General features: G+C 40.3%; 3 protein-coding genes across 3 annotated transcripts in view; 2 read left to right on the top strand and 1 right to left on the bottom strand.

The window, feature by feature from the left end:
• Positions 1-3,373: 3,373 nt before the first annotated feature.
• On the bottom strand, positions 3,374-4,816 carry LOC141779884 (uncharacterized). The gene is made up of 4 exons (XM_074654931.1): positions 4,722-4,816; positions 4,569-4,620; positions 4,288-4,438; positions 3,374-4,185 (listed from the first exon to the last, which is right to left on the bottom strand). The coding sequence occupies exons 2-4, from the start codon at positions 4,606-4,608 to the stop codon at positions 3,609-3,611; spliced, it is 768 nt and encodes a 255-aa protein (XP_074511032.1). The 5' UTR covers positions 4,609-4,620; positions 4,722-4,816; the 3' UTR covers positions 3,374-3,608.
• A 3,465-nt stretch (positions 4,817-8,281) lies between these two features.
• Positions 8,282-9,716, top strand: LOC141779883 (uncharacterized). The gene is made up of 4 exons (XM_074654930.1): positions 8,282-8,408; positions 8,527-8,568; positions 8,719-8,869; positions 8,985-9,716. The coding sequence occupies exons 2-4, from the start codon at positions 8,529-8,531 to the stop codon at positions 9,565-9,567; spliced, it is 774 nt and encodes a 257-aa protein (XP_074511031.1). The 5' UTR covers positions 8,282-8,408; positions 8,527-8,528; the 3' UTR covers positions 9,568-9,716.
• Positions 9,717-17,245: 7,529 nt separating this feature from the next.
• apoeb (apolipoprotein Eb) overlaps positions 17,246-18,325 on the top strand; it is a 2,389-nt gene continuing 1,309 nt past the window's right edge. Inside the window, exons 1-4 of the mRNA XM_074654928.1 lie at positions 17,246-17,336; positions 17,617-17,682; positions 17,768-17,921; positions 18,126-18,325. The exon at positions 18,126-18,325 is cut by the window's right edge and continues 88 nt beyond it. Of these exons, the coding sequence (XP_074511029.1) occupies positions 17,640-17,682; positions 17,768-17,921; positions 18,126-18,325 (397 nt within the window). The 5' untranslated portion in view covers positions 17,246-17,336; positions 17,617-17,639. The remainder of the gene's footprint in view (positions 17,337-17,616; positions 17,683-17,767; positions 17,922-18,125) is intronic.

The following is an 18,325-nucleotide window of genomic DNA, read 5'->3' as shown; positions in this document are numbered from 1 at the left end:
AGTTCGCAAGCAAAATGTTTTGGCGTCCTGGAAACGCCCCTCTTTATCAGCTCTGCAAACTTAACATTGTTTGTTCAGCTTGGTACTTCATGAGCTTTTTTAATTATATTATAATTGCTTATAAATAGGGCTGCACAATTTTGAAGAAATATATAATTGCGATTATTTTTGACTGATAGTGGAATTGCCATATGATTTGCAATATTAGAGGGAATGATCATTTTTACGTCATTACTCTTCATTGAAAACCGTTAAAGTGATCATGGTGTGATTTTTGCAGGGATCTGTACAATACAAATATGTTTTCTTAAGTCTATAGAATATGATGTGTAGGCCAGGACATCTCTGCAGCACAATATTTAATTTAAAATTATATTTTGACACACATTTTGCTTCCTGCGATTTGAAAATTGCTGAAGGCCATGTTGCCATCTCAATAAAATTTCCATTAATTATGCACGCCTAGTTATAAACATGATTTTGTTGTTTATGTTTCAGAAGTCGGCTATAGTGTTACACATTAGTTTACAATGGGTTTTCATGTGCTCTATATCTGTGATTAGTCTATTTAGATGTATGTTATTGGAGTTTTATAAGACTTTGTTTACCTATTTAGTAGAATAAATACTGTACATTTCTTTGCCTGTTAATTACTTTTTAGCTATCAAAAGCATTTATATTTGTTCATGTATAGCCCATGCAATTGAAAAAAAAAAACAAGTCCAATGTAAGGAACTTCACTGGAAATATCAGATGAGTTCTGCACATGTAAACCTGTTTAGGTTGACAGGTGCAGAAGTTTCAAATAAAGGTAGCATGTAATTAACAGCTTATATCACAGTGTGTCTGTGTGTGTGTGAGTGATGGCGTGTTAAGGCTTTATTGCATTTTTTAAATGTGTGAAGGGATGTGTTAGCTAAAACAGGTTTTCAGGTCTTTAACAGGAACGGGGAAGGAAAGAGGTGCAGGTATAGATTATATACGTTCAGGTGCAGGTGGCTGCAACACAAAGCAATAGGCGTTTTCACGGAAGACGTCTTGATTTGTCACAGTAGGAAAAGCACAGGTGTAAATAATGACATTATTGATGGCTCAATTCCATTTATCTGCTTTGATTTCAGGGTCCTGGTACACCAAAGCAGATACCTTGTATGTGAAATCCTACTGTAATAAAATAAATACATCCGATTCTGATATCTTTTATTCACACTCAAACCTTTACAGTGCTCTGTCACAGTTTCACCACAGGGTGGCAGTGTAGCCTCTTCTATTGGCACTGACAAACCAGTGTTGCATGATGCGTTACACAGTGGTGGAAGAAGTTATTTACTTAAGTAAAAGTAGTGAAACCACACTATAGAAATACTCAATTACATTTGACATTTCACTTGAGTAAAAGTACAAAAATGTTATCAACAAAATGTACGCAAAGTATCAAAAAAAAAGTATTAATTTGTCAGAAAGGGCCATGTCAGTGTTCTATGATTATATTGCTGGACGATAATCATTGACGCATTAATATGTAAACAGTACTTCAATGTTATAGCTGGTTGAGGTGGAAAAATGTATGTTGAAATGATGTAAAATCTTAATCTGAAAAGTAACTATAGCTGTTATTAAATGTAGTGAAGTAAAAAAGTACAATATTTCCCTCTGAAATGTAGTGGAGTAGAAGTATAAAGTAGCACAGAATTGAAGTACTCAAGTAAACTACAAGTATCTCAAAATTGTTCTTAAGTACAGTGCTTGCGTAAATACATATAATCCACCACTGCAATTAAAGGACAACCACTCCAGCACCTATTATTGCGCTAGTTCACTGCAGAAACCAGTACTGTACTGCAGAGATAAAGACAAAAATATGGCCTGTGGAACTCACCAAAGCCACTTTCTACACGAAATTCACCCATTTTACAGTATTTTACGGTCCAATACAATTGCTCTCCAACAAATCTACCTTAGTGAAGCTTTACTATGACCCATCGACACGAGAGAGCCATCTTTTCATCTCCACGGGCACTGATCTGCTTATCTAACCAGCACCAACAGTCTAGTAACAACCCCCTATCTACATCACAACAACACTGAATTACTGTTTTTCACTACAGGAATTAAGGCAAGATGTGTCTTGTTCAAAGAAACTTGTGAGAGTAAAAAAAAACACCTCCCTCCTCTCAGTGGTCTGGGTCATAGAGTCTGAATGGGACAAACATCCGTCTAGCTTCCTGTATTAGAGAGGGGCCGTTGGTATCAAGGCCTTAACGATGCCTTTTGGCTGTTTTGACTGATAATGCAGAGTAAATAGTTCTTCTCGGTGCCCACAAAAGTGCTAATCAGGTGTAAAACTTGGCTGGAGCATGAAAATGTGAGATAAGATTTGCATTTGTGAAGTCTCACAGAGCTTTGCAGTACTTTGAATAGTTTGTGTCTCACTGAATGCAATTACAATAAGGACAGATTGAATTCTTACAGTTTAGAATTATTTTTTTTACAAACGTAGGCTTTATCCTATTAGTGCATGAATTATTACTCATTGCAGCCTAATAACAAAAAGTAATTTCCTGTCAAAAACAAAGGTCACATTTCTTCAAAACGCCCCACAAAGGTCAACTTTATAATTGATATAGATATCGATATCTAGATATCTGAAGAATGACACACACATTTCTTTCAGAGCAGTTTTTGTGGTTTGTTTTGATGTAACCAGGGGACAAATATGCACTGTGTGTGTATGTGAGTGTAAATGCGGTATTGTCATTGGACTCTGACCCTCCACGTTGGATGCTGGCACTGTCAACAGAGGGAGGATAAGGCTTTGTCTTACATATTTACAATAAGAGGTTGCGCAATTATTATTTTTTTATCACAGAAGGAATTCTGTGGTTTTCAAAGCACCATCAAAACAAAAAAAAAAAAGAATAAAATAAGAATGCATCTGATTTTTAGAGCAAAACACTTTTTGTTTTACATCAAATCTAATGGGACATATCCATTACTGACATGTCTAGGCCTCTCTCACATCACATAAGTCACAGCCATTTCTTGATTTTATAGTTGACAACAGGAAGGTGAAGTTTCATGGCAAGCATCGACAAGTCCCTGAATAGGAACAACAGTCTGCCTCTGGATAAAGAAGGAGACGAAACTGTGACAGGAACCAAGACATGTTAAGACACGGGAGGAATACTATTTGCCTCCTGGGAAAAAAGCAGCACATGTCCCACTGTGGCTTGTGACCACAGTAGTCCCTTTATATGTAATCATCATACTTTTGCTTTGTGTGCACTAAAAACGATGATGTTGTAGAAAAAGATATTTCTTGTGATTCGATTTTTTGTACATATTCTGTGAAAGACTGCAAATACAAAATGTATATTTTCCAGATTCATGTATTTATTTTTAATAACTTACCAAAATTACAAAATTACAGTTTCCAACTTCACAACATACAATAAAAACTTTGTATTTACATTTCTGACGAGTGCAGAGGTTTGCTTTGCACCTAGCAATAAATATTAGTTTAATTTGTTTTACAGTACAATTTTACAGATGGTAGACCAAACGAGGCCAGCATCTTGATAAACGATGGAGCAGTTGTGGAGGTTGACTTAGTTGCTGTTGACAAAGGATTGGTAGAGAGACATGAGCTGGGCCTGGAGGTCCTGGGCGTAGGGGTCCAGCTTTTCCCTCACGTCCTCAGCATAAGGGGCCACCATCTGTTTCACCAGATTGGCTCTCTGAGCCAGCTCGACCTGGACCTTCTCGGTCATGGGGCCCACGCTGTCCTGGAAGTCTTGCAGGTGCTGGTCCACCTTCAGCTTCAGGTCATCGGTGTAGGGCCCCAGCTGAGCCTGCAGATCCTTCACACTCTGCTCCAAGTTGGTCTTCAGCTCCTCGCTCTTCTGCATCAGGGTGGTCCTCAGGGCCTCCGAGTCCAGGGATTCTGCGTAGGGGGCCAGCTCCTGTTTGAGCTGATCCACTCTCAGCTGGATCTGGGCCTTCATGTCCTCGGTGTAGGGCTCCAGCGTTTCCCTGACGGTGCTCAGCTCCTGGGTCAGCACATTTCTCAGCACGTCGGCCTCTGCGGTGATCTTGGTCATCAGGTCCTGGGCTGCAGGGGGGAGCTGCTCCTGCAGGGTGACTGCATACTTGCTGGCAATGTCAGTGCTGTCTGCAAGGCGGGCACTAGAAGTGAGACAAAATAACGGTTAGAGTTTGTGCAATACCATACTGATCTTGATCACTAATAGGCCCAGTCACCATGGTCCTGCGTGCCACACAACTTACTTGACTTCCTGTCCAAACTGAGACTTCCTGATCATCTCGATGGTGTCATCAGCTGTCTCGGTGGCCTTGGCAATGTAGTCCCAGAAAGCATCAGTCAGCACTTCCAGCTGTGGCTTGGGTGCATCACCATAGAAGAGGTTGGCATGACAGCCTGTTGGATGGACACAAGAACAGCTTGAGAATAGATCAGATTTTCAGCCATTCAGTTCATTTTGACTGCTCTTAGTTGTCGTAGCTTTACCCCGTACAGAAAAGACAAAAACAAAAAGCTTGCAACTTACCAGACAGCACTGCAAGGGCGAGTACAACGAACACCTTCATGACTGCGTTTTGCTGAAAAACATTTACGATCTAGTTAACTTTCAAGCTGCATTAAAAGTGTTGCAACATTTATATTTGCCGCTTAAAATTTTGAAATGTAGCGCGATTCTCACCTGCTTTTGGCTTGTGTGTCTCTCAAGAGTTTAGCGTGTTTGCGAGTGCAATCAGACTGGCGCTTCCATGTATATATACTGAAGCCACATGACAGTTGTAGTCAAGAGCCCAAAGTCCAGGAGTCCCTTCCATGTTGTCACAATGACTCTCTTCCTGTTTCTGCTGTTCCTCCGCTAATGCCACTATCACATGACCGCCGAGGCTACAATGCAGACACACTGACACAATCTTTACATTATACAGAGGTTATGCGGCTTAAAAGTCTTATTCCACAAGTATTATTGCACTAGATCTCCTCTGATCCCTCTCTGGAAAGCATTTAGGAAGTAGTAATTAACTACCATGTAGTCCAGTGTTAACAGCCTCCAGATAACCTTAATGCTCACACTAGTGGACTTTGTATTAGGGTTAAGCAACGTGAATAAAATAGCAAGTCACGATCATGTTATTTTTTTTGTTGTGGTGAAAAAGGCTCAACATAATCACACATAATGTCAACTTTTTTACAGTATTCAGCAGGTATAATTTGTGTCTGGAGTCAAACAGTAATGTAGTCACTTTTGCCTAACCTTCTTTCAAATGTACAATATTTTAAATTTCAGGCCTTTCAGAGCTCATAGCAGATGGTGAGACTTATTTTCAGAGTAAGAGGAAGGTGGGTGAGGACCAGAGGTGGGACCAAGTCATTGTTTTGCAAGTCACAAGTAAGTCTCAAGTCTTTGCACTCAAGTCCAGAGTCAAGTCCCAAGTCCTAAAGTTTGAGTTTCAAGTCCTAAACAAGTCATAATGCGCGTCGCCAAATATAATGCATTTGCGTATCCCTCTGTAATTTTCGACATGCACGTTTTGCATACTACAATTCATTTTTTGTTGACCATCGCATAGTTTTTGTATGTACGACATGCTGAGAATGAATAGCGTTAATATTAGTTGATTCGGGAAATGAATTGATTCATGCACACACTTTAAATAACATGCTTTTAAATCTTTGGGCTTGGGGGGGGGGGGGTATCAAGTATTTTCAAGACAAAAGGCTCAAGTTCAAGTGAAGACACGAGTCACTGGTGTTAAAGTCCAAGTCGAGTTGTAAGTCTTTTTTGATTTTGTCAAGTTGAGTCTAAAGTCATCAAAGTTGTGACTCAAGTCTGACTCAAGTTAAAGTCATGTGACCCGAGTCCACATTATGACTATTTGAGAGCACACAGTGTTGTCACTCTCTGTCTGAGAAGGTGGTATAAAAAGATAAAGACGGTATAAATAGATAAGGGCTGTAAGAAGAAAGAGTTACCAGACAGAAGTTATTTCTTTTCATCTTCTACACTACTGAAGTAACATAAATCTCCTTCGTAAGCATAAGGACATTTATGCATTACCAAGAATGGGAGCAAACCTCTGAAACACTTCACACAAAAGTACATTTTTCTTTTACTTCACAGCATGTCAGATACTGAACTCTGTGAAAAAACTGTACATTTGGTGATTTTGAAGGAAAAAAACTGCTCAATTTAATTTCAACAAGTGCAATAGTTGACAAAATGAAGACTCAAATCTGAATATAGGCCTACTGTACACAACCTGGACATCCTGACTATGAATAAGAAACTGTTTTCAGGTTCAGGGTCTTCTATTGGAGGTTTGACTTAATTTTATAGCAATGAAACAGTTAAAATGTGTACAAAATAATCTCTAAAACATCCCAAATGTAAGAGTCTAATCTCTGTTTTTTTGTATGTCATTCATACTTAAAGGGACTATTTGTAACTTTCAGAAATGCTTCTTAACAATGACACCTGTGGCCGTGAAATCAACGAAAGTGAGCGTCGGGCACGCGCTTGCTCGCTCTCAATATACCTGAACGAGCATCGCTCAAAACAGTGAGGCGACACACATCAGCTAAAAGCACAATATCACTCTATATTTCAGCTGCTTGGCAGTAATGTTAGCTGACCAGACAAAGGTCTCTCCATGAACATGATTTAGATCTGATCCTAGTGTTGGCTTTTCCTGCCTAAGTGCAGGCTGATGCAGCGGAGCTCTGCAGCATGTCTCCTCTGCTCTCTCCGCCCGCAGCCGGAGAGAGCAGAGGAGACATCGGCACCCGGTCGGTAACGAGAAGCCTACGTAAATCTCTGTAGAGCTCCGTCACTTCACAAGACACGGAAAACCTCTGTTGGTCTGGAGGAGCTGCAGCAGTTATTTCTGCACAAACGTCCCCTGTGCATTCACTAGATATTCTCAGAGCTAAACTAACTCTTCTGCAGTGTGGAGTGAGCGCGCGTTCACGTCTAGAGGTGGAGCGAGCTGAGCTGTCTGAGTGAAGGCGAGCAGGCAGAGGAGGAGGGTACAGCGGCTACACGCGAACGCGCATATGCGAGCGCGCATGTGTGACGACCCGCTACATTTATGCGCGTACAAAGTTACAAATAGTCCCTTTAATAGAGTTGTGAAAATCAGGGTGACATCTTTGAAAAAACGATTCTGTTGCTGGTAGCAACCACCACTGGCAGAATTCCATAGCAGTTGCAGCTCAACTGACGCTAAAGTATATTGATAAGAAGTGAAAGCCAATTGTTCGTTCCATTGCAACATCAGCACCCAGCAGCAGACCTACACTTACGCTATTTTGGACTGAAAGCGACTACTTGACGCCAGTAAAACATCCGCCTACAAAGTGCCGTACAAACGTAAAACAAAATTATTTCTATTTTATTGTCATAATTTTAATGTCTCTACCGAAATGGCCTGCGTTGAACATACAAATATTACAATTACGCATAGGCCTACTAAAATAACTATTTACTTACTTGCTTGATTATTTATTAAACCTTTTGCCAGGCCGCTTCCCAGAGGAGCATAAAGTGAATGATGGACATAAGCACACAGATTTTGAAAGCAATCTCAAACTTTTTCATGTCAAGGGTCTCCAAAATAGATGCCATTATTTGGAAGTGCCAGTACTGGAAGTGTGTTTAGTAAAAATGAAAATGCTGATCTTCAAAAGTGGTTTCAGCAAAGTGACCTATGGTATGTGTGCCGTGAAACAGCAGCTACGTTGTCCTTCAGAAGCTGACGGTGTTTGAGTCTGCTAACCTTTGGCCAAACTGACACATAGACCAGACACATAGAAACTAGAACTATGAGTAACTGTGAGGTTAGCTGGCAAGATGTCAAGCTAATAGAGACAATAAAACGTCCACTGCATATCTAATCAAAGCCCGACATCAAAGAAATTAAGGGGAGGGTTTTTTGTCCGTCTTGGCAGAGTTATCTGCGGCTACGAAAAGCTAAGTGATTACAGACAGGCCTGTGAGGACAAGGTTCATTTAAGGTTAAACATAAGGATTTTGTCCCACTCGTTTAAGTCATATACTGTACATCAAGTAAGGCAAATAAAAAAATGATATCTTGCAGATGATCGCTGATATATGAAGCTATATAAAACTGATTTTGTACTTATTATGTATGTACATTAGTGTAACAGTATGGTTATGTGCATGTTCTCTGACACAAGGTGTTGATGAGGATAGCAGGGTGAGGCAAGGTGAGGCAAGGTGACAGCAAGGCACTAGCACCTGGACTTTGGGATCATTAATCATTACAGTCTGGTGTGCTATATAAGCTGCAGGACCTCAGCAGCTCAACACAAGCGCATCCAAGTGGACTTGCAGATACACTCGCAAACTCAGGTAAGATGATGATGATGGAGAATTGGCTCAGAGTAGCAGACAGCTGAGCTTTTCATTTCAGATATACTTCTCGGTGAACACGCTGTGCTAACCAGCTTTGTATCTCCTTGTTATACAGCCATGAAGGTCCTCGCTGTGCTCGTCCTCGCCGTTTTCAGTGGTGAGTATGATGGCAAAATATCATTTTTGGAGCTGGTATGATCAAGATAAAGAACTACAAGCCTTAAGAGTAAATATGTACTAGTATGAATGCCGTAAAACCTCAAATCAGGCTGAAACGTTTCTAACTGTTATTGTGTCTATCTTACAGGCTCTCAAGCCAACCTTTTCCTTGCTGATGCACCCAAGCCACAGCTGGATGTGGTCACTGATGCCTTCTGGGACTACGTTGCCAAGGCCACCCAGACAGCTGATGACACCCTCCAGATGATCAGGAAGTCTCAGTTTGGACAGGATGTCAGGTAGGTTCAGACAAGACCATTGTTGACAATGTAAACAATTGGATAGCGCAATTCCTCCTCACTAGAATACGAAGTAAAGATCAAACTTAATCTCATTGTTCCCTCTCTTGTCTAGTGCCCGTCTGACAGAGAGCGCCGATGCGGCCAACACGTATGCAGTCACCCTGCAGGAGCAGCTTCCCCCCGTAGCCCAGGACCTGATCATCAAAGTCACTTCAGAGGCCGACGTGCTGCGGGAGCGTATGATCCAGGAGCTGAGCACCGTCAGGGAAAATATGGAGCCCTACACCGAGGCCATGAAGACCCAGATCCAGCAGAGAGTGGAGCAGCTTAAACAGGAGCTGGCCCCCTACGCAGAATCCATGGACATCGAGGGCCTGAGGACCACCCTGATGCAGAAGAGCGAGGAACTGAAGGCCAACTTGGAGCAGAGTGTGAAGGATCTGCAGGTTCAGATGGGGCCCTACACCGATGACCTGAAGGTGAAGGTGGACCAGCACCTGCAGAACTTCAAGGAGAGCGTGGCGCCCGTGGCCGAGAATGTCAAAGACGAGCTGACTCAGAGAGCCCAGCAGGTGAAAGAATTGGCCGCCCCCTACGTTGAGGAGCTGAGGGAAAATCTGGACCCCTACGCCCAGAACCTCCAGACCCAGCTCACCTCTCTCTTCGAGTCTTTTGTCAAAGCCACCTCAAGTTAAACAGAAAGAAACTGCATCTAAAGAAATACAATTCTTCAATCCCAGCAACACATCCACGTTTTAACAATATGAAAACACACAAGCTCACCAGTTCTGAAAGTTGAAGATTTTAGACCTATCTCTTCCTATATTATAAAAATAAAGAAAAATGAAAACATAAACTTGAGTCGTTTGTGTGATTTACAAAGTTCTCATGACATTTGAAATGAGTGTTGGTAAGATTTGAGGATGCCAAATGTTTCATGTCTAAAGGACCAATGTGTAGGAGTTTGAGGCATTTATTGGCAGAAATGGAATATAATATTCATAACTATGTCTGGTGTATAATAACCTGAAACTAATTATCGTTGTGTTTTCGTTAGCTTAGAATGAGCCCTTCATATCTACATAGAAAGTGGGTCCTCTTCACAGATGCCATGTTGCTAATGTAGCCCAGAGCAGGCAAACCAAACACTGACTTAAGAGAGAGCCTCTCACTGTTTTACGTTACCTGAAGGCCACTGTAGTTCTCCAAAACACTTGGAAAGGGAGAGGTGAGTGGAGGGGAATTCAGCTGGCTGCAATCTGCATTGTCACCACTAGATGCCACTACATCCTGGACCTTCACATGAAATTAACAAAAACAAATGAAAAACAACAATTACAATGTGGTTAAATGTTGTAATGGAAACTAGAAACATTATCTCCAATGTGTTTACTCACACCTACATGACTAAATGATCTGATCATCTGAATAAGCTTTTAAAAAAGCATATTTTGTTTATCATGCTAATATAAACACTTTTTTGGGCAATTATTTTCTTTTGAACTTCTTCAAATTCACACAGTCACAAATGTCCCATACATGAAAACATAAAAAACACTGGTTATTTTTTTTAACTTGACTGGATAACATTATAGACTGTATATAAGAAGTGGGACGTAGCCACTATAAGTTTGTGGACTGCCGTTTTGAAGCCTCGAGTTCGGCATTTTGGCGGTCGCCATGTTGTTTTGTTGCAACCAGAATGACACAAGAGAGTGGAGCTAAGTACAACTGAACGCTGAATAAGACATTTTTAGGGCGAATTAACTTTCATGAACTGAAAACACACTGTCAAAAGGTTAAAGTTCAAAGATGAAAACATAGACAACACCCAGACTGGACAACGGCGTGGTAGTGACCTATCAATCACAAGGTAGCCACACCCTAAAGCAGGGGTGCCCACACTTTTTCAGCATGCGAGCTACTTATAAAATGACCAAGTCAAAATGATCTACCTACTATAAAAATGCAAAACATATATTTATTTATAAATATATTGAGTATTCTTTATATGTACAATATATGTTGGTGTACCTTGCATAACTGCATGAACCCATATTGTACAATATAACTCTGTACATTTTTTGTCATTACCTTACTCTGATGACTTGCACTGAATGGAATCAGCTAGGGATGCATAGTCCGGACAGTAGCTGCTGATAGCCAGCCTCAAGCACACTTCCAAATGATCATCAGTCAAGGTGGAACGGTATTTGGACTTAATAATCTTCATGTGGGAAAAGGCTGACTCGCATAAATAAGTGGAGCCGAATAATGCAGTCAAGGAGGTAGCACATTTCCTCAAGTTGAGGTACTTTTCCTCTGTGAGTAAGTTCCAGAACTGTCCATGAGCCCTGGACTTAAGCTGAATGTCAGCTTGTAGTGTCAAAATCTCATCCTCCACTCCAGATGAGTTCAGGTGAAACAGTGTTGCAATTTGTTGGCTGACGCCTATTTAAAAAAAAATTAAATTTTTTTTTTTTTTATTTTTTTATAAATGCCATGCGATCTACCCACACTACCTTCGCGATCGACCGGTAGATCGCGATCGACGTATTGGGCACCCCTGCCCTAAAGCATACCCTGCTTTATGGTCTATTTGACTCTAAATGGGACCATAATTTACTAAATAAACATCATGCTGCATTGAATAAGACTTGAAACTAGAGATTGAGACCATAAACTCAAATTTACAATGTTTACTGAGGTAATAAATCAAGTGAGAAGTAGGGTCATTTTCTCATAAACTTCTATACAATCTGACTTCTTTTTTCAACCGGAGGAGTCGCCCCCTGCTGGCTGTTAGAAAGAATGCAAGTTTAAGGCTCTTCAGCATTGGCTTCAACCTTTCAGACCCGGAGGTTGACACCTGGATTAAACAAGAAACTTTGAAAAGAATCTTAGTGCCATCTGGTGAATCATACATATACAGTACATACTACATCCTGTTTACACTCAGTTTTCCCATCTGAAATACTGTTGTCAACTAAATTACATTTACATTACTATTTTATATTCAGTTCTGTTTATATTTGTTTTATCTGTACTATTTTATGCCTTAGATTATCATTTTGCTTTTACATTCACTTGTGTGATTTCCCCTTTATATATACATATTTCATGAGCATTGTTGAAGGAACCTGAGAACAAAGATTTTCATTGCCAACGACTGCTTTGCTGGAAATGACATAAATGACAAATAAAGAACCTTGAACATATAGAGTCACTTAATTGTGTATATTCATGTGCAGATATGGTCGACAAACTGTAGCTGCCAGCCATTTTCAAAACATGGATTTCACTTTTCACTGTTAAACGAAAGCAAAAACTTCCTACATGGACTCCACATAAAAATAAGAAGGGAATAAATCCTTTCTTGTTTGTTCAGTTCAGGTTGCAAAATCTCGCCTCCCTCCCCGCCCCCCCCTCGCCACGCCCCTGTAAGATTCAGTTGTGGGTCTTGGACAGGGCATGTTCAGGTTTGTCTCTGCAAGTCTGAAAGTTCACACAAACACATCCTGCTTCCACCTTGTTTTTTAGTTTTCCTTTTGTGCCCCCATCCCTGCTGCCAGGTCGCTCCCACGCTGCCTTACCCAGTGGCAAACAACATTCCTCTGTTCTGCCCCCAGCTGTCACAGACTACGCTCACAATTAACCCTCCGAGCACACACAGCTCTGATTCCTTATTATGTCCGATTCTGCATGTTAAGAGTTGTAATTTCTGATGTATTAATATAAAAGCTTTGTGGGTTTCACTGGATTAAGGACCCACTTTTTCCCCTTTCTTTTACTTGTCTTGTTCTACTCAATTACAATTACGTTGTCTTGATATGAGTTAGCCCTTTTGAACCTACAGCTTTAACAAAAAAAAAATGATTCGGGGGTGATGAACCCAGTTATTACATAATTATTTAAGTAGATTAATGACAAAGAAAAAACATACCCTAATAGATTCTGGAAAGCTAAAAACAGACAGGATATAACGGACGGAAAAAAAATGGAGAGACAAATGAAAACATTATGAGTTACACTGAAATCCATGTATTTACTTTAGATCACTTATAATTACTTGTGATGGCAGTTGTGCAATGTGCATTCTCAAAGTAAGAAACTAAGAGCGGTATTAACTTATTAGCTAACTCTCAGCAAGAAAGCGAACAACCATATTTCCTAAAATGTCAAGCTAATCCTAATTTTAAATAATACTCGGCCAAATTGAATATTTGTAAACTTTAAGGAACATGTTTCCAACCAACCATATTTCTGCACTGCTTGAACATGAAGCTTTTGTCCTGCGTAGTGGATCCAGCTTCTCAAATGTGAGGATTTGAGGCCTTGCCTTGGCATACAGGATACTAAACTGAATATCTTTGGGCTTTGGACTGTTGTTTGGATAAATCAAGTAATATGGAGACGTCTCTCGGAAATTATAAACAGGCATTTTCCACCAATTTGTTGTTGTATGTTTAAATGTAACTTAACTGATAAGCAATTTAATCTGATGCCTGGATAGTTTATGTAGGTGAAAAAGACTCCAAACATTAACATGTGTATTATTTACTGATGGACAAGCATGAGCTGCTGCGTGCATCAAGCCTGTGACCCCTTCATTAAAGTGACACGATGCTGTAAACTCAGACGTTTGGCTCTGTTGGCACAAGTCGCCCATCAGCTGATAGCACTGACTCAGAACTAGATGATGAGGGATGAGCTGCAGGAAAAACACTTAATTGTGAACTTGAACATCCAGTTCAACCACTTTTAACCCACAGACGTTAACTGCAGTAACCCCGCTGACTCGTATAAACAGATGTTTGCCTGTTCGGTGGGATGAGATCATCCAGACTTGACCAAAAACCATATTCAGCTTCCAGAGAACAACAGGGTTACCTTCGTTCACACCATGTAAAAGACGCCCTCTCACACACTCACTCCTGATAGACACCGGACATCGCCTCTGCTGTTGTGGAGCAAAAGGAGAAGCAGTTGACCGTGTCATGTATTTTACTGTATTACCTCATGGTTCTTCTTGAACCTCTCTGTTTCACTTCCCCGTCTGCCCTCTGCCTCTTTATCCTGGAGGATCATCAAAGTCCGGCACGCCATTGTGGGTTTGTGATGACTTTAGCTTGGACATGTGTGTAGTTTGGTTACTGTGGTCCATCACGTCTGCATAAAACAAACACAAAATATCTAGTTTATGTCTGTTATCGCCACACTGAAAATGCATCTTAGTAGCTTGTGTAGTTGAATGTTTCACACAAGATTAAACACATTCCTAAAACAAAATAACATTGCGTGACAATGTTTTACACAGGATGGTGGGATTGTACTACTGATCTTGATTTGTCTGTGCGTTTGAACTCGACTGGACTTGTTATCTAGCTGAACATGCGGTATCTTTCTGTGCGCGACACACCTCCTGCAGTGACACACACTATTGTCGTGGAATATCAAGGTCAACGGTCTTTTAAAAGTGACACCTAAACGTACGGAAACGTCATCAACCTGTTTCATCTCATTGTCGATTGATTAAAAGCTAAACAAGATACATATACAAGATAGCTAAACTATTCATGTAGGTACAGTCTTCCAATCTCTTAACACATAGTTGACCCCTTTGGGTTATCACACACCAATGTTATCATGTTCTCACACTAATTACCTGACCAAGCCAACCCATTTAAACTTTGTTCCTGTGTAAAGTTGGGTTTCTGTGTTCTGGTTGACAACAAAGAGGCCAAGTCCTAAAGGGCAAAGGTCATTACACATGGGCAGTGATGGAATCAGAGTAAAATAATATGAGGTTTTATCATAACTAATGGCAGCAAAACAAACACTGATATGTCATGGGTGATGGGATATAGCCTAACTATTTATATGTGATTTGTTAATGTATGGTGCTTTATTTAAAATAAGACAGTTTCCACGTATCTTACTTTGAAAAACAACAACCAAGGCTCTCCGATGCTTTTCATTCATAGAGAGCTGACTGATTGTACAGCATGTAGAGACCTCAGTAAGCAGTACAACAACAACTATTGCTGCTCCCATCTTAAACTATTTTCTATACTACATAACACCTACAAACTTATTCAACATAGGCTGCAGGAAAATCACTTAAATGGAAACAGCATGATGCAGTAAAAGCAAGATAAATTGTTTACAACTTGTATATAGATGTTTTATTTTATCCTATTATTATTTTAATGTTGTCATCGGTGCTTTTTAGATATACAGTATATATTTATATAATATTTATACAGCGCATGCACCTATTTTTTCAATACTTGTGTACATAACAGTCCTGTCTATTCCTCAGCCTTTAATCCTGGCTGTTATATCTATTTCTGTGTAAGTACATTGAGATAGATGCATAAAACCGGAGTCAAATTCCTTATGTACTTGGCAAATAAACGTGAATCTGATTAGCACTACATCAAGTTCACTTGTCAAAAATCCGGATGTTGCAACAGGACATATTCCTATTAATTTGTATATGGTTTATATAACAGCCTTTACTCAGGGTTTCGGATTGAATTCACAAGTTTTGGGGTTTGACATCATTTGTGGTCAAGTGGTAAAGCTTTTCCAGTGAATAGGGAAGTCTGTGTTTGATTCCCTGCCAATGCAACAACAATCATCACGCATCTGTGTGACAAAAAAATATGCACCAGGGCTCATGAGTTATGTTCGGCCACTAAAGAAATAATTGTTGCTCAACAAGCTGAGGTAAACACTTTCTTTCTACATCAAACATCCCCTTTCCTCTGCCAATTTCAAAATCCTGGAAATTGTGTGTCCTCTGTGGAAACCTACAGCATATAAACAGATATGAGTCTTTTCCCTCTTTAGTTCCTGTATAATTTACTTCTTTTGTTCAGTGTCCAGTTTACAGGTAATAAAATAGTTTATGTTCTCTGTATTTTATTACCTGTAATCCTTCTTTTGGGAAGTGGGCTTGCTGTACCGAAGTGTCCCTCAAGTCCAAACATGTCTGTATTGTAGTGCTGACACCTTATTTTTTACTTCAGGCACTTACTGTTAATTCATAGCCTCCACTTCATGAAGCGGAACAGTACATAGAAAATGCATCCATCACTTGAAATAAGTGAGTGGGATTGACGTGCAAATAAACCAGATGTGTTGGGGGTTATGTGTCGGCAGGGGGTGGATAGGTGGGGTGTCAATGGTCAGCACTGGCAGACCATTAAGATTGCAATGCATGTGTGAAAGGCTTATTTACATCCTGGTGCCGGGGGGATTTATATTCTGATGAGACCATTTGGTGATAATGATCAAAGAAAGCCTGCAGAGTTGTGGTCACTTAACACCAATCCAGCTGTGGTGGAGGAATCACTACAATCTGTTACTTGAGTAAAAACAAAGTAGCAATACCACTATAAAAAGTAAAGGTACAGTAAAAGATTGGAATTAGCAGCAAAGTATCAAAAGCACCAATTTCATTTGTTGAATTACAATCATTGCTGTTTAGATGATGCAAAATCTATAATTCTTTATAGATTTATTGCATGTTTTTTTTGTTTTTATTCTCCTATGTGAGTTGCATCATATGTATGATAGGTGCTAAACAAACAAAAAAATATATTATTATTACTGTTATTGACTGAACTTACTGAATATTCTAAATCATGCTTAAAACTTCATCATGTTCATCATTAAGTGACTCATCCATCTGATAAAAGTAAAACGTTTTGTTTTTTTCAGTTTTCAGTGGGAATATAACAAAGTAAGCCTACATTTACTCAAATATTGTACTTCGGTATTTAAGGTAAAGGCTAATTGTAGTTTGCTTTTTATGTAAGGCTACAGTATACTTCTACTCTGTAATCTTAGTGGGAAATACTGCACTTTACGCTCTACTTGCTATAATGTATTTGCTTTATTTGGCCGCCATAGTTAATAATTCACAAACAATTAACAAAAAGTAGTTGATAGTAGCTTCATCTCACCATCGTTTTACCTGTAATGGAGTATTTTACACTGTAGTGAGGCTACTACTTGAGTAAAAAGATCAGAACTACCACCTCTTTGTAAAGGAATAAAGAACATAAGTGAGATATAAAGTAGCTTTCCCACAAAAACTTCTGCAGAAAATGTACTTTTCTACTTTCTACCTCTGGAAGGTTCATTGTTGTTGAAGCTCTGGATGAAAACAAGAGACATATTTTTCATGACATTGAATATGAACCCACCCCCCCCCCCCACAGATTGCTCAATCAAACAATGCAAACCTGTGAGAACTTCGGACGTGGTGTTGGTGTTGGTGTCGTGGAGGGAAACAGGAATCTGTGCAGACAAATCATCAACACCACGTGGACGCGCGCGTACGCACCAGCAACCGGCCCCACCCCCCGCGCGCAACACGCGCAGCCCTCTTGTGCCACTGTATAAAAGCCAGCAGTCAGCATCCAGAGAGCACGGAGGAATCTTAACCCCTCAGGTGAGTGACTGCACAGCACAGCAACAGCCTGGCTCCTTATTCAATATAGAAACGACTCTCTGCTTAGTCAATCTCTATTACATTTGATTTTTATATTTATTTTTTTTAATGCTCAATTATACACTGTGACTATATTTATTTTAAACTGTGTGACCTTAAATTTCTAAAAACATTTCTAGCATAAATTGTTGTCTTTAAAAGGGGCAAGTTGAAAATCTGTATTACCTCTATCTGTTTGCATTATATTGTTGTTTACCTTTCCCCCCCTTTTAATTTGCAGGTGTATCTGTCTATCCAACAACCATGCAGGCTGTAGCTCTGATCCTTGCTCTCGCGGTCATCACCGGTAAGTACACTTGGATTTACCACATTATTTCTTTAAATTGATGTTTGTATGTTTATCTATAACCTTTCCATCGTGCCCATAACAGGCTGCAACGCCCGTGTCGTGCGCCAGGCTGATGCCACCCCAAAAAGATGGGAGGACACCGTGGATCAATTCTGGCAATACATCGCTGACCTGAACCAGAAAGCCGATGGAGTCGTGGAGGACCTCAAGGCCTCTCAGCTCACCAGGGAGCTAGAGTAAGTTATCATTCTCTTGCCTTCTCATTTTCAATAGGCAGTGATTAGATCACTCACGCTTTAGTTTCAGTACTTCCGCATGCTCCTATGTTTTCCCCTTCTTAGTTCAGACGTTGTCTCATTTTCGAAGCGTACGGCTCACTAAATACTCATCCTAGCACTATGCTTACAATCCTAATTTGTCCTCATGTCTTCTGCCTCCAGCACTCTGATCACAGACAGCATGGCAGAGCTGACCGTGTACAGAGACGACATCCAGACCAAGCTGGCTCCCTACACCGATGGCACCACCGGACAGCTGTCTCAGGACCTGCAGCTCCTGGTCAACAAACTCCAGAAGGACATGGAGGACGCCAAGGAGCGCAGCACCGAGTATCTGGGTGAGCTCAAGAACATGATGGACC

Source organism: Sebastes fasciatus, chromosome 12 (genome assembly GCF_043250625.1).
Source record: "Sebastes fasciatus isolate fSebFas1 chromosome 12, fSebFas1.pri, whole genome shotgun sequence".
NCBI classification, from domain to species: Eukaryota; Metazoa; Chordata; class Actinopteri; order Perciformes; family Sebastidae; genus Sebastes; species Sebastes fasciatus.
This window is presented reverse-complemented; position numbering and strand designations above follow the sequence as displayed.

Excerpts from the sequence above, each read along its gene's own strand:
- LOC141779884 (XM_074654931.1), bottom strand. The coding sequence starts at position 4,608 with ATGAAGGTGTTCGTTGTACTCGCCCTTGCAGTGCTGTCTG. Across the intron at positions 4,439-4,568 it reads CGCCCTTGCAGTGCTGTCTG|GCTGTCATGCCAACCTCTTC; the intron begins GTAAGTTGCAAG and ends TCCATCCAACAG. Across the intron at positions 4,186-4,287 it reads CAGTTTGGACAGGAAGTCAA|TGCCCGCCTTGCAGACAGCA; the intron begins GTAAGTTGTGTG and ends TCTCACTTCTAG.
- LOC141779883 (XM_074654930.1), top strand. The coding sequence starts at position 8,529 with ATGAAGGTCCTCGCTGTGCTCGTCCTCGCCGTTTTCAGTG. Across the intron at positions 8,569-8,718 it reads CGTCCTCGCCGTTTTCAGTG|GCTCTCAAGCCAACCTTTTC; the intron begins GTGAGTATGATG and ends TCTATCTTACAG. Across the intron at positions 8,870-8,984 it reads CAGTTTGGACAGGATGTCAG|TGCCCGTCTGACAGAGAGCG; the intron begins GTAGGTTCAGAC and ends TCTCTTGTCTAG.